Source organism: Erithacus rubecula, assembly GCF_903797595.1.
Source record: "Erithacus rubecula genome assembly, chromosome: Z".
NCBI lineage: Eukaryota > Metazoa > Chordata > Aves > Passeriformes > Muscicapidae > Erithacus > Erithacus rubecula.
Genome location: NC_136661.1, coordinates 17,196,349 through 17,212,395, shown reverse-complemented (window position 1 = coordinate 17,212,395; position 16,047 = coordinate 17,196,349). Strand labels below are relative to the sequence as shown.

At 40.0% G+C, this 16,047-nt stretch overlaps 1 protein-coding gene across 2 annotated transcripts in view; it reads left to right on the top strand.

Annotated features, from left to right (window-relative positions):
• The window catches only part of ITGA2 (integrin subunit alpha 2), a 65,824-nt gene that overhangs the window by 28,609 nt on the left and 21,168 nt on the right, over positions 1 to 16,047 (top strand). For both annotated transcript variants that reach the window (XM_079330224.1, XM_079330223.1), the window contains 11 exons: positions 2,724 to 2,838; positions 3,242 to 3,369; positions 4,503 to 4,651; positions 5,626 to 5,776; positions 6,212 to 6,377; positions 7,581 to 7,654; positions 8,992 to 9,130; positions 11,732 to 11,877; positions 12,552 to 12,695; positions 14,572 to 14,775; positions 15,562 to 15,698. In XM_079330224.1, coding sequence (XP_079186350.1) covers positions 2,724 to 2,838; positions 3,242 to 3,369; positions 4,503 to 4,651; positions 5,626 to 5,776; positions 6,212 to 6,377; positions 7,581 to 7,654; positions 8,992 to 9,130; positions 11,732 to 11,877; positions 12,552 to 12,695; positions 14,572 to 14,775; positions 15,562 to 15,698 — 1,553 coding nt within the window. The remainder of the gene's footprint in view (positions 1 to 2,723; positions 2,839 to 3,241; positions 3,370 to 4,502; positions 4,652 to 5,625; positions 5,777 to 6,211; positions 6,378 to 7,580; positions 7,655 to 8,991; positions 9,131 to 11,731; positions 11,878 to 12,551; positions 12,696 to 14,571; positions 14,776 to 15,561; positions 15,699 to 16,047) is intronic.

The window sequence follows — 16,047 nt, the reverse complement described above, 5'->3', positions numbered from 1 at the left end:
TGAATTCTAAGACATAAACAGTCACGAGTTCATCAACAGGAGTTTCTTTTTTGACATAAGGAGAATGAGGCACTGGAGATAGGTGCTTATCTGTAACTCAGCTTCTACAAATACCCAAACCCCATGAGTTTATTGTGGAGGTATTAGCCCATGGACTGCCTGCTCCTGCTTGCAAGCTGCTTCCCACCAGGACTTTGCTCTGAGCCTGTCTGTGGCAGCTGGCCCCTGATGGGCTCTTTGGGTTATTTTAGGATCTCCTCCTCCCAGCTGACTGTTCTCCTTCCTGCTGTGGCCCCTCTCAGCCTCCATCAGCCTGTCCCAGCCTGTGCTGGGTGCTCAGTGCCTGGGCTTTGGCACTGACCAGCTGTGCTGACCCAGGCTGTGCTGCTGCTCCAGCTGCTTGATGCCAGGGATTGTTTCCCACAGGTATTCTGAGTGCAGGGCAGTCATTTCCCACACACTCATTACATTTTTCTGAGTCGTGCTTAGTCCTGATGGAGAGGTGCTGAAGAATTTCACTGATGTTTAACAAGGTTTTTCTGGATTTCCCATTCATTTTTATCAGTTTATTTACTGGGCAGTGCTGTGCCTTCAGTTGAAAGAAGCAGCTCTCATCTCCCTGCATGTAAAATCTCCCTTCTCTGTTTGACAGCCCACAAACACCATTCTCCTTTGCCTTGCTAAACAAATACAGAGATTTAGGCTAAAATGTTCTTTTAAAAATACACCTCTCTCAAACATCAGTGACCAGGTCTCTGCTGAATTCCACGTGAGTCTTTCCCAGATACTATACAGTATTTGGTATTTCCCAACTCAACAGCTTCTCATCACGTATCTTTAAGCCAAATTTGCTTTGCCTGCTGTCTGCATGCTTGCAGTCACCCTGCAGTCATCTGGTGCCCGATCCATCTACTTCTCTCCCTTCCATTCAGTGACCTTCCAGTTTATGTCCACATTTCTTAATGTTAGTCCTGAAGGGCAAGCCTACATCAGTTTATAACATTCTGCCTTTCAAGTTCATCTGCCCTTGACGTGTGATCTCCCATTCAGTAATGATGCTTCTTAAATTTCTGACTTGAGCAATGCTAGACATTAGCTTTTCCCTTTTTTTTCTCAGAAGATCAACAAAGATTTAGAACACTTCTGCTTTTTGCTCCAAGATTACCATCACCAATACAGAAAAAAAATTTAGAAAATGGGCAAACAAGATCAATCTAAAAAGACCTTTAAGTTAATTTTAAAGGCCAGTAATCCTCCTCCAGCTTCATATAGATGATTTATTTTGTACTCTTCACATCTCTGAAAATCTGTCTTTTTCAGTAAGAACTAGCCATGTCCCATGTAGAAGCTAAAAAAAAGGCACTTATCTCAAGATCAGATAATGTGGATACACTTCCTTTCTCGTCTAGAAAATCCACCATCTGGTCAAATATCTTAGCATAGTTTGATGTTGTCTCTCACTGGGAGATCAGTGGGTGATTTAGCTCATTTTTGATTTACCTTTGAATTTAATTACCTTTTTCTGCCCTCCAATATTCTTGAGGAAAGTGTAAAACTCTCTCTTTTCCTAAATTGAGGTGGGTGCAACCAGAGTGTATTTATAAGGAGACTATAATATCTCACAGAACTCTTGGACAGAGGTTATGTAGAGGTTATATTTATTTCCTTGAGCTTCTAATGTTTTCTTTTAAGAAGGAAATACACCCACCAGCTTGCCAGCTCAACACACACACACAAAGTCCCCTATATTCTCACGGCAAAATACTGTCTTAATATGTGGTTGATAGGAGTACGTACAAAGATGAATAAAGAAGTACAGCGGGTTGGTCCAGCCGAAAACGCTTCTTTCTGCAGAGGCTGTTTTCAGCAGCGAAGCAGGGTCATTTCCCCAAACGCGCGGCTGGGATGCGCGGCCAGGGCCGAGCTCTCCGCTGGTGCAGCCGAGGGCAGTGCCCACCGCGGGGATGGGGCAGCTTACCCTGGGAATGCCAGCTGCCTTCCCGTTGGGACGAGGCTCGTGGGGGATCCGAGCTGTCGGTGCCCCCGCTCCGGCCACTGCCCCCCCCCCCCCGCTCCGGCCACTGCCCCCCCCCCCCGCTCCGGCCACTGCCCCCCCCCGCGCTCCGGCCACTGCCCCCCCCGCGCTCCGGCCACTGCCCCCCCCCGCGCTCCGGCCACTGCCCCCCCCGCTCCGGCCACTGCCCCCCCCCCCCAGCTCCGACCACTGCCCCCCCGCTCCGGCCACTGCCCCCCCCCGCTCCAGCCACTGCCCCCCCGCTCCGGCCACTGCCCCCCCCGCTCCAGCCACTGCCCCCCCGCCTCGCTCACTGCCCCCCCCGCTCCGGCCATTCCCCCCCCCCGCTCCGGCCATTCCCCCCCCCCGCTCCGGCCATTCCCCCCCCCCGCTCCGGCCACTGCCCCCCCAGCTCCGGCCACTGCCCCCCCCCCCCCGCTCCGGCCATCGCCGCCCCGGGCCCGGTGCGCGGGGCGCTGCCGCCACCTGGCGGCCGCCGTTGGCGCTGCAGCGCGGCCCCGCGGGCGGGGGAACATCCCGGCAGGAATTCCCCTGCCTGGGAGATGGCTGGAGGGGTTTGTCCCCATATGCCGAGAGCTTCCCTCATCCTGTATGCCTGTCCTGCTTGTGGTTGTTTATTTTTTTCTTAATAGTTATGGTCAGACAAATAATTATTTTTATAGTTTCTTTTTGTTGTTTTTTTTTTAAGACTTGTGGTCCCTTGTGGGCGCAGCAGTGTGGAAGACAATACTATGCAACAGGAGTTTGTTCTGAAGTCAGTCCAAGTTTTGAGATCCTAAGAAGCTTTTCTCCTGCTGTTCAAAGTAAGGCAACCTGTGCAAAATGGATTAAATTAAAACAAAAACAAAAAAACCCCCTCAAACAAACATGTCAAACAAAATCAACAGATACTGTGTTGGAGACTGTTAATTTTGATTTCTTTAAAAATATGTGTGCCAAAAGCAAAGATCCGGGATTTATATGTCAAGACTTACAAATTGTGATCTGATCCCGATGTAAATATGGTCTTAATCCTCTGTATTCAGAGGCATTGCACCAGTGCTGACTTAAAACCTGCATATATGCTTCTATTGAATCATCATTCTGGCAAAGCCTTCTGATCTGAAGTGTTGCCTGTGTGCAATACCTAAATATGCTCTGAATTTAGCTGAAGAGTATATTGAGACTGCAAGTGTATTTATTGTCCACTTCTTATTTTTATTTTAGAGTGTTCCTCTGTTATAGACATTGTGGTGGTTTGTGATGAGTCAAACAGTATTTATCCCTGGGATGCAGTGCGGGCATTTTTGAAAAAATTTGTACAAGGCTTAGACATAGGCCTTAACAAGACCCAGGTAAGTCAAAGACCTATTGGAGAAAGACTGAAAAAACTAAACAAAACCTAAACCAACCAGTTTGAAAGGAAACCAGATGTGATTTTGTGTAACTACAGTACCTCCCTCAAAACCACAGTTTTCCTATTCAGATAAAATTCAGGAAATTTTATCTCAAGGCTGTCCCATTTCAAAAGGGATTAGTAGTTTGATCCAAAATATAAAATAACTGAAATAGGAGTCTATATTGTATCTAGTAGAGCCAGATTTCTTTCATGCATTAGATGTAAAAGAAGTTGAAAATAGCCTTCGGGGATGTGATAAAAGTAGAATAGATTTTTAGTGAGCTTTTCATACAACTCTTACTTTCCAACTGCCACATCTTTAAAACAGGAGCTTTTCTTGCTGGTTTACTCACTGATCTTTGAGGGTTTTTTCCTTTTGATTTTGTAATGGTAGGGAAAAATTTACTGCCTTTTCTTTTTTTCTTTTTTTTTTTTAAACGTCTTCTGTCTTTACAGTTGTCCATTTTCCCTAAACAGTTCTGAGAACAAAGACTGGGACACTGGATATCTCTCTCCCAAAGGCTGCCTTCTTCCTTGGGCTACTTTGGAAGTGAGGTGCTTAAAAGCTAGGCTTCCTGCTCAGTTCTTTCTGAACCTCACCTCTAGCATCTTTTCATTTTTCCTTTTGTTTTAAATGCACATCTTATCATATGTCTTTAGCTTCACCTATATTAAAAACAAGTAGGGTTTGCAGTGCTGTAAAGTAACTAACCTTTAGAACTTCCTCAGAAGGGATCAGACTGAGGTGCTGTCAGCTTGTAGAGCTGCTGCTATTTTCTCATTTTTCCCAGAGCTCCTTGCATTATTGCTATCCATTAGCCCTTCCAGAAGTAACCAAGCAAATATTTATTGTCCACTATTTTAGATTTGCAGTAACATATTGTAGTCCATAACAAATGATATAAAGTGCAAGAGCATTTTAGCCTTCTTTGCTTTCCAAGTATGTTAATATTAATTTGTTTTGTTTGTGTTGAAAGAGAACTGTGCATCTGCAGACCTTTTACACCAACCTGACACATAAGTAGGCATCATGACTCTGTGTAACTAATTGCAAAGCACCATAATCTAACCCCATTTTTTATTGCATAGGTGGGTTTAATTCAGTATGCTAACGATCCTCGTGTGGTCTTCAACTTGAATACGTATCAAACAAAAGATGAGGTTGTTAAAGCAATGGAGAAAACGTCTCAGAAGGGAGGAGATCTCACTAACACTTTCAAAGCCATTGACAATGCAAGGTGAGATGCATGGATGATTTACTGCGCAGCTGTTGTAACGTACCTTACATGGCAAGAGAACACCTTGGATTTCATTCCCACTGGGAGACCGTGTGCCCAGGGCCTCTAGAGTAAACTCCCAGCACTAGGCAGAATTCATCATCAGTGCCCCGTGCAGATTGGTACAGGAATATGCAAAACTAGAGTTGCCGAAAAGCATATTGTTAACCATTGGGTTGAACTCTACTCTGAAGGAAGTCTGGTACCCAGCAGAATTTCTTGTTATGTCACAGATCTCTAAATATGACAGTGCATCCAACAGAGTGGACAAGGCTTTAGGAAAGGTACCTAACCACTGAAAGAAGTGGGATTCAGTGGGCCCTGCAATATTTCTGTTTGCACATCAGGCTTTGGTTGACTGCAGAGAAAACAAAACCTCTTGTCAGGTTGTCACTGCAGCACCATGAATGTGAAAAAAAAAGGAAAATTAAATTAATGTATTATGACTCTGAACATGTTTATAAACCAGTTCTATTTCTCAACAAAAAGATGCTGTTTTGAAGTTTAATCGAGTACAGAACTCTAGGACATGCTGAATCAAATGAACTTGAGAATTTGGTTTAGGAACAGAGTCAGCCTTCAATGGAGTCAATATTTTCAGTAGTATTAAGGAGCCTGTTCTTAATTCTGTTCCATTTTTGCCTGAGCTTGGTGATGCCAATTCCTGGTTTCATAGAACTTTAATAGTTCTGATAAAATCCCCTTTTCATTTAGAAATATGCATACAAAAAAAAATCATTTTCCCTGGAATTTACATTTTTATCAGAAACACCATCCGATCCTTCCAGTCTTACATATTTTTCTGTTTCTTTGGTTATATTTCTTATGCACTAGAGAAGCAGCTTGTTCTAATTCAGTGGTGGACATACTCGTTTTATGTACTGTACTCCATCCATTATGGGTTGAAGTGTGATAAACCCCATGTTTTATAACAGACAGTATGCCTTCTCAGCTGAATCAGGAGGACGCCCAACAGCCACAAAAGTCATGGTGGTTGTGACAGATGGTGAATCTCATGATGGCTCCAACTTGAAAACAGTGATAGGTAAATGCAATGAAGACAATATAACCAGATTTGGCATTGCTGTAAGTAATACTAAAATTATACATTACTGCATGTTTGAAAGATTGTTTTGTTGTGTATGTGTGAAGGTTCATGTTCTATACTAAAGTGGTATGTATTGCACACACTGTTACACTGATGAGACTGAAGCAAAGTCAGACAAATCCTCTGAAGTGGTGGAAATACTGGTCTTTTTCCTGGCTGAAAAAGCAAGATTAGAATTGCCTGAGCAGCTTCAGTGATTTTTTCCCTTGCCAGGCCTTATGTACTTTTCCTGTGTGAATGGTTCCTTGCATTGGAATGAACTCTAATAAGCAATTTGGTAATATAAATACAAGTAACTTTTTTTTGGTATGTAGAGTATTTGCTAAAATAGTACAGAAGGAAACAGAGTAGCACCATGACTTCTCTCTCTCTCTTCTTATTTTGTTGTTTGTTTGTTTGTTTCTTTACACAAGGTTCTGGGATACTTACTAAGGAATGAACTTGATACTAAAAACCTGATTAAAGAAATCAAGGGAATTGCTAGTCACCCAACAGAAAAGTATTTCTTCAATGTGTCATCTGAGGCTGCACTACTGGAAGAAGCAGGAACGCTTGGAGAGCGTATTTTTAGTATAGAAGGTAATGCTCCACATCTTTGAAAAACTAGATCAAATTCTCCTAGCTGATAAGCTTAGGATTTTATTTAGCTTGAGTTTAGTGCAGTATTTTGAAAATGAGGGGTAGCTGGAGCTGCAGGCTGCTCACAAAGAGGGATCTGGTTTTCACAGATGTTCATCCAGCTATTCTACCCTGATTAGCCTGAGCCTTAAGTTAATTTATGCAGTTTGGGGAAAACATTTCTAGCATGTCAGGGGCTTCAGACATGGGGGCTTTTCCATATGCAGCCAAATGCATTTGCTACCACCAAAATAATAAAAGTATCTTTATGCTTGTGAGCTTCACCTGTGTGAATCCTAAGCCATTTTAAATTAAAAAACAAAACAAAACAGAAGATTAGGTTACTGACTGCAGAACTGAAAATGCAGTTTGTGTGGTGCCTACCAGGCCCCCTCCCTAGCACCACCCACACTCCTGTGTATTGTGAAGAGGAAGGTGTTGCAGAGGTGGCACAGAGATACTTTGGCTGTCCCAAAAGCCAGCTTTTAAATTTAAGTTAATTTCATACCTTGCCTTGGAGATGGGTAGCCTACTCCCAACTCCTTAAGGAGCTTATGTCTGCCACTTTCCTGTGCTCAGGAGGAAATCATCCCTTCTCTTTCATCTTCCTTTATCCTTTGCCAGGCCCATGCTTCTATTCAAAGCAGGGGAATAGTCTTTTTACTGACTACTGCCACTGAATTCCCACCCATCAAACTTAGGAAATGGATGTCACAGATAATTGCAACAGTTTTTAGAAGTGAAAATAATGAAAACATGAAAAGAAATGAAAATTTATTTGAAAATAAAATCTCCTATTTGAAAGCTGTGAATATACAGTCATTAAAGCTGTTATTTCAGGATATTAATGCTTCCTAGGAAACACAAAAAGAGACCAGCCCCAGTGACAAGATTGTGCAAACTGTTTCAAACCATCTCTCTTTAACCATAATTTTCTGCCCTTTTTAGAAGAGACTTATAGCATGGCTCTTGGCTCCATCTTATCAATTTGCCATTAAATTCCCCAAAATTTCTACAGTTTACCAGCTCTGATTTCCATTGTTTGTAAGTGCTTTAGCCAAACTGGTGGATAAACATGGCCCCTGTAGCTAAACTCAGAGGCAGCAAGACTGGATTTTGTGTGGTTATATAGAGACAACCATATATGCATATCTGTTTTACCAGGTACTGATCAAGGTGATACTTTCCAAATGGAAATGTCACAGGTGGGCTTCAGTGCATATTACTCACAAAAAAAGGTACGTGAGTTTAGTTATTTAATGATACAAATAGTTGTAGATATGTACCATGAGTGTAAGAAAAGAAAAATAAAAACACAATGTCCAATTTTAAGAATTTTTTACAAGGAGGAGAATATCAAATTATCCTTTAAATTTTATTATTTTAATATATATTAATTAGTGTAGTTGTATTATAGTTTGTTTAATGTACTAATTTGAAGATGTGTTAATACAATTAATTCTGTGATTTCTAAGTTCCTGAAGCAGGAAAAATTTAATTCCTCCATGTTTGTGACTAGCTATATTGTAAAGCTGGTAGGAAGTCACCAAAATATAAATAAATGAAGTCTGAAAATAATTTGTCTATAAATTACAAAATTAATAATAGTTGTTTAAAGCATACTTCACTTAAAAGCTAGAACCAAAAAATCAGATATATTTTAACGCTAATCAATTTTAACCTTATCTTTATCAAATAAGTCTTCCTTGTAAAATCCAAATGTGGTTCAATGAGCTTTCAACTGAAAATACAAGAAGACTGTTTCTTTCTTATAGCCCTTAAAGATGAATGAAATAATTTTAATAAGTTCTCTGTATTTGCACAAATTGAAGTTTTAAATTATGAAGCAGTTGATGCTAAGAAATAGCAAAAAGATGAGAAACGTGGGCATTTTTTCAGGAAAATTGAGCATTCAATTTTATTGTAGTTTTCTGTAGCAGTATCTCAGTTTAGTGAAGAATTTTAGTGAAGAATACTTGAATAAACTAAACTATGTTTGTTTTCTGTGTACAAGTATAAATTAAGTGTTTCTGTATGAAACATTCCGTATAATAAACCATTCTAATTTGGATTATAGGTTTAACTGCTCTCTCAAGAACATCTCCTTACATAAAGCATTAAACTGTATCTGAAGTGTGCTGTCATTGGCACTTCTGTTGTAGAGAAAAGGGGCTGCAGCTTTTTGTACAGCTGCATTTGTGGGATCCTCAGTCTTCTGAGAATCATGGGTGCATAAAAGCATGGACTTAGCAAGCCCAACCCCAGAGTGGACAGACTTAGGAAATTATCACAGTGTTTAAATAAACCCATTTTATCATGAGTTGCAGTGCCACAGGAACCAAAGCAATCACTTATCCTCCTGCAGTAGGAGGGTGAAAATCCCTTTAATAGGGCAGTAAAATCCTGCAAAAAAAGTGACAGCTATGAGCAGCTCCAGTCAGCTGCCTGCAGGATTTAGGCTGCATCACTGGCATAAACACAGTGATGTAGGAAGTTATGCATTAAGGACCTTCAGCTTTGCTCACACTTTTTCTAAATCAGGTAGTTTTAAAATACTGACTTTTTTTTTTTAAAGGATGTTCTGCTGCTGGGTGCAGTTGGGGCCTATGACTGGAGTGGAACAATAGTTCAGGAGTCTTCAGACAGAGTCACCACCTTTCCAAGCCATGTGTTTGAGAAGATTCTACAGGACAGAAATCATAGTTCATATCTAGGTAAGGGACTGAAATACAAATCTGGAAATCTATGAAACCTTGATTAAGATATTAAAAAAGCTGGAAAGTTCTCCTCTAGCCAGATTTGTATTAAGAAATTAAGAAATTTGAGAATGTTAAAAGAATTTTTGGTCAAAAAACATTATTTTTACTGGCCAACAGTTTATTGAATAAAAACTTAACTTTTTTTTTAAGTTCTACTAATATCAAAGTGGTAAGCTGAAAAAAAAAATCAGTCATTGTCACAGCTGTGGTTTAACCCCAGCTGGCAGGTAAGCAGCCATTCAGTCACTCCTCTTAAGGGAAGTGAAAATGGGGGAGAGTTGGAAGAGTCAGAGTGAGTGAACTCCTGGATTGAGATATGAAGTGGAAGTCTTCCATCGTGCATACATGCAAGCCAAGCAAAGGAAGGGATTTATTCACCACTTTCCATGGGCAGGCAGTTGTTCATCCATCCCAGGTCAGCTGGGCTCCAACACACACAGCTGTGACTTGGGAAGACAAACACCATCACTCTGAACATCCCTCCTTCTTCCTCCTTCCTTCCATGCTGAGCATGCCACCACATGGAATGGGACACCCCTGCAGTCACTCCCTGCGTTTGTGGGCAGCTGTCCTGGCTGTGTCCCTGCCCACTCCTTGTGACCCCTCCCAGCCTCCTCCTGGTGAGGTGGGGAGAGGAAAGAGCCTTGACACTGTGTGAGCACTGCTCGGAGAGAGAGCTAAACATCCCTGTGTTACCAACACTGTTTTCAGCATAAATCCAAATCACAGCTCCACATCAGCGGCTGTGAAGAAAATTAACTGTATTCCAGCCAAAACCAGCACAGTCACAGAGACATAGTAAATCACAGGATTTGAAAAGGCTGCTTAGTGAATCATACTGATCATTATGAGTTGCTTCTGTTACAATATTTGAGTGTCCCAGTTCAATGTGGATGAGAAGCTGATTGGCATTCCATTGTTTCATATGTTCTTGCTGTTCACTTGGCCTTTTCCAGTTCAGTTTGTAGATTTTGATTATTGTTACCAATTAATAGAGATTTTAATATAATCTCCATATGTATTTTTGACATGTTTTTGTGACCCAGTAAAGCCAGTATTCTCAGTGCATTGAAATGTTTTCTGTAAATGTTCAGCATGCCTGCTATGCTGTTCCCTGAATAATGCTACTACATTAAGCATCTGTGACTTTCTCCTTCTTGAAAGTGTTTAATAATATGCTCTTTTTGCAATAAGATGTTCTTGTTTTTCCCCCTATGGCTCAGTATTGCTTGAATTCAACAAAATGAATAAATCTAAACCTAACCAAATGGGCAGTAGGTCTTCTGAATGTATGACCTCTTCAGACTTTGTCTTACTTAGTTTTGTTAATAATTTTAAAAAGCTCAGGTAATTTCCTTTCTCTACAAGGAAGTTTTAGTGTATTTACTTTAATTTTTCTGGAGTAAACAATATTGTTGCCTTTTCTGTCCCTTTATTTCCCTTCCACTTCCTGTCCTCCAGTAAGAGCTCTCCATACCAGCTCACTCTCACCAGTTTGGGGGACTGTAAGTTAAAGAGCAGCTAGAACATCACAGCCTGATCAATTGGCCCCTGTTCTGCACTGCAGCCACTCACTGCAAATTATTGTATTCTGTGTTAATTAGGAAGGTGTATACTTGTAAAATCTTGTAAAATTAAAATCTTGAAATATCTTAAAATAAAATCGTGTTTAGTTGCTCATTGAACTTCCAGTCACAAAAGTTGTTCTCACTCTGGTCTGAACAAATAATCTGAATTAGACCAGTGTGATGTAAAGATCAAGTCATAGTCCTTTCAGACTGTGCTCCTCATATTGTTCTGCAGCTTGCTAAAGATCTGTATTTTCTGTCCCATCACTGGCATTTTGTTGTTTAGTTTAACTATAGACTTTATAAAGCATGACTTTATTTTCTTTGCTTAAAATAAATTTTCTGGAACTAAGCCACAGAAACCAAAAGTACGTACTAATGGCAGATTTGTACTGCTAATACATGTTTACATTTTTGCAGGTACTAAATTATGTTTCCTAAAAGCAAATCAATGCTAGAATAATGGTAATGAGGATTAAAAAAGAAGTTAAAAAGAAGTTAAATCAACCCTTCAGCTAACAAGCTGTTAATGTAGCCTCTTCTATTCACACAAACCACTGGTCTGTGGTTTGGTGAGCTGTGGGAAAATGCACTGCAGACTTTGCAGGAGCTAGGTGTTCCTCCCAAGACTGGTTCAAACGTTCACCTCATATTTATTTTTATTTCTTCTTTCCAAGGATACTTTTTGCACACTTTTTCCTTGTCTCTTTCACAAGCGTGACATTTTTGTGGTCTACATTTTACTCAACAGGCTAAAGCTATTGTGTTACTCTGTAAACCTGCTTCAACTTGATCTGTGTGTCATTGTTCTCTCCAGGAGAATATTGCAAATTTTATGCATATGTGACAACATAACTTCCCATCTGGAATTGTCACTCTGCAATTAACGTACCAGATTGACTGATACTCTGTACCTTTGTGGATAAGCAACTGATAAATTGTAATTAATGGTCTCTCACATACATTAAATGTTGGCTTCTATCCCCAGGTTATTCTGTTGCTGTTCTCTCAACTATGAGCTCTGTCTATTTTGTTGCTGGTGCACCAAGATCCAACTACACTGGCAGAGTGGTGGTTTATGATGTTGACAGTGATGGTAATATTGCAATTGTGCAGTCACAGAGAGGCGAGCAGGCAAGTATATTTTGGTCATGAATACAGACTTTCAGGAATCTGTTTTTATTGACCCAGCAGTAAATTGCAATTTGTTTTGAAAATTCCTCTTTGTCTCAAAGCATTTAGAATCCACTTGAACTTTGCTCTGCCACTAGACTATTTCAATGAGGTTAGCTGTAACTCTTAAACAGTACTTTAGGAAGTAATTTAATTACTGGTCAAAGATAATATACAAATCTAACTAATGTATCCTTCTGTCAACAATTCACATTGGGAGAGACTCAGTGATCTCAGCTCTGCCTGAGAAGTTAGGAAGTAGATGACATCAGAAGACAGATCTGGAAGCTCAATCCCTTTTTGTTGGTTTTTGGTGTCATCTGTAACACAAATCTGAGAGTAGATCAGAGGTTGGGTAGTTTCATATGCAGTTACAAAAAATACATCACTCTCATATCTTACTTTCTGTTGGAATTTGTATTGCTGAGTGGTAAAGCCATAGCAGCAAATGAAACATTGAAGTATATGTATATGTATATGATTCTTTCAACAAGAAGAGTTCCTACAGATTTAATTTAATTCTTCAATATTCAGCAGTATTGGAATATTACTGGATGTAAGTTTTCTGAATTAGGTGGTAAAACATGGCTTACAAAAACCACATACAGCTACAACCCATTTACTACTGATTTCAGATTGGCTCCTACTTTGGCAGTGTGGTGTGTTCAGTGGATGTCAACAGGGATTCTGTGACAGATGTGCTGCTTGTGGGTGCACCAATGTATATGAATGATCTGAAGAAGGAAGAAGGGAGAGTATACATGTTTTCCATCACAAAGGTAAAAATGGCTCAAGCCAGCATTGCTTAGGGCTATTTCTTTCAAATCAGATTGGCCACATGCATGCTAAAAGGATCTCTCCAGATCTTTGAAGTCACTATTCAGTGAATCTTTTCAAAGTGTTAGAAACATTTCAAGAGACTTTTCCTTTTTAACAAGAAACAGAGCTCAGTGCTTTTCCTGGGATGTGGCAAAAGGGCAGGGATGAAGGTGCCAAGGCTTCCTGGTTAGAGGGCTGTGTCTGGAGGCCTATCCAATGCTGCCTTGCATGTTCTGCTTTTCAGCAGCAGCTACAAACTCACCCCAGAACTGCTTGTGCCTGTAATCTGGGGATTCAGCAGCTGGAACAGAGCAAAATGGAGCCAATGAGCAAGGCAGGAGCTAAGCACTGTTAGTGGTCAGGGGCTGGTGCTCTTGGTGTCTCCCTAGTCCTGGTGTCAGGCAATGTGCTTCATGCTGATATAGCATGGGTTGGCCATATCTCTAAAAATCCTAGCTCAAGGCTTTTGCTAACTAATTTGCCATTTGATTTTGGGGAATGTATTCAATGCCTGACAGAATTCCCAAAGCAGTTCTAAGAAATGCTCTTCTACCAGCCTTCTGCAGTTTTGTAGACTCTAACACTGGATGGTTACCATAACTCTTGTTGTCCCCTCTATTCAGTAAAGCTTAATTATTTGTCTGATGCTTGACTGACAGTGCTCTTTATTCAGACCTGTAGTAGGTGTTTCCAGAATATGTGTATTAACCATACTCAGCTCTCTGAGCATTTTTGAACAGTCTTTCATTCACTGGATATCTGCAAAGTAAATTAATATCTGACATACACCAGAGAAAACAGAAAACAGTCTCTTTGCTAGGTAAATTACAATAAAATAAATGAGAGAGGAAAGACCACCCTCCTCAGCAGAATCTCAGTCAAAGTATCCTGACGCATCAGGAAACTATCCTAAAACAATTTCAACGTAGATGAAGGAGCTGAAACTTGGCAGCTGACTTTCATCTTTTTGCCTGTGGTATCAGATATGAGATATGAAAGAAAAGAAGAATGAAAGGACATTTTTTCTTTGCTTTTGAAAACCAAATAAATTGGAAGACTATCTTACAACTTTTAGTTGTTGTCAAATGTTCGGTTTAAAATTATCTAAATTTTAAATAAGAAAGAATAATGAAAGGTATTTTTAATATTTTTAAAATAATCTGGATTTGTGCAAGTTGTCCCCATTGCGCAAGTGATAGTTTTCTAGTCATTTTTAATAAATAACTTGGCTGTTACTTCCAAAATTTTAAGCACAGTATGATAACTGAGGTTAAAGGTGAGAATACTATTTGCCAGAGTTGCATTTAATCTAATGTAAGTGGGATTATTTAACTATGAAAATCTCCAATCTTTCTTTCTTCATTGGCATTGGAGAGGTCAGGAGTTTACCATTTGGACACATGTTTTTTGCATTAGTTTAGTAAGGAAATTCCATTTCTGTTTCAAAGAATTATGTCCAGTTACATAATTTCCATTCCCTCTGCATAAAAACCAGTAATCCAAAACTGGAAACTGTATTTTTCAATGTATTGTGAAACTTCAGAACAGTCAGATGAGGACAGAGAGGGCATTTAAGCTTCATACATATGGTTATATTTGCTGTTAGTACTTTGCATAGCAGGCTTTGATTTTGCTGTGTAATTCTTGCCAAGACTTTGAGACATAATGCAAACTGAATGGGCAATACAATGGGGAAGGAATTCAGTGTTGAGCTATCTGAGGGGAATGTACTGGAAAACAGAAACAAAAAACAATGCACATAGATACTGCTCCTATGTCTAATCTGGTGCAATGATAGTTGTGCTTCTGCTTTTTCTTACTTTTCAATTTTTAAAGAGAATCTTGGATCAACAACAACTCTTGGAAGGTCCACAGGGGTCAGAAAATGCACGCTTTGGATCAGCAATTGCAGCACTTGCAGACATTGACTTGGATGGCTTTAATGATGTTGTAATAGGTGCACCATTGGAAAACCAAAACTCTGGAGCAATTTACATTTATAATGGATTTCAAAAGACTATACGTACCAAATATTCTCAGGTAAATAACTGTGTTGCATAGTGCTGTACTCGGTACCTTTAAATGTGCTAAAGGAAAACTGAAGGTTTTCTGTGTTTTAATTGGCTACTGTTTCAACCTCTTAAAGGAGTGCTGTTGTTCTCATGGTTTATTTCACATTTTGTGCTTCTCCTTCCTTCTTCAGTTGTCAGCATACCCAGGTTGATGTTGTGCTGCTTGTAACTGAACTGTATAGAGGAAAAGGATGTGTAAGATGCTTATTCTGAGCCATTTTTGATGCCTGAGTGTGAAGTCAGCTAATATCCTAAAAGTGTTTGACACTGATTATTTTCAGCTTTTTAGTGTTGATGTACAGCAATGAAGATTAGATAAATCCCAGCTCTGCAAATTACAAATACATAGTATTAAAGAGGGAATCTTTCCTGGTCTTCATATATACTATAATGGTAATCTTATTATCACTTTCCACACAGATTTTCTGGTCGCAGCAAGTATTTGTTAGAACTCCTATTTAGCTTCATATTCTTTGAGTTGCTCAATGTGAGATGGAAAAACATTCCAGCTGTATCTGGCATACAGCAGTCAGTTAGTTGATCTGCTCCCAAGACAGAAAAATCTAGTCCTTTGTCTGCTCCAACAGAGGAGAAAGAAGTGCTACAAAATCATCTGAGAAAACACCCACAAATGCATTTTGTTTAAACAATATATTGCATATACTGGAGTAACAGTGAAAATCTATTAACTAGTCTACTATCTACAGACTTAAGCATGCTTTGGCAAACTCAGTAACCAAACTCTCTTTCCCAGAAAATCTTAGGATCGGATTCTGCTTTTGGACAAAAGCTCCAATTCTTTGGAAGATCAGTAGATGGCCATAGAGACTTAGATGACGATGGCATTACTGACGTATCAGTTGGTGCTGATGGAAATGTGGTTGTGCTATGGTTGGTATACTCTTTCTTAGAAGGAAGCAGTTAGTGATTCAGATGCAGCAGTTGTACTTAATTAGAGAGGAAAATAAGCAAATTAAAGAGCCCTTTCATTCCACGTGTTCATTACTAACATACTTACTGCCTAATCACTGCTATCAAAACTAGCTAAAAAAAGAGCATTAGACTAAATCTCTTTAAAGCATTTATCATTAAACCACTGACAGCCAAGGCAGCACACAGGGCAGAGCCAGGGCATGTGGGAGGAAGGCAGGTGACAGAGCTGCTGGGAGGGACCTGTCCAGGAATGAGGAAGGCCAGGAGACATCTGCCTGCTGCTGCAGTGCAGACACAGAGGGAAAGG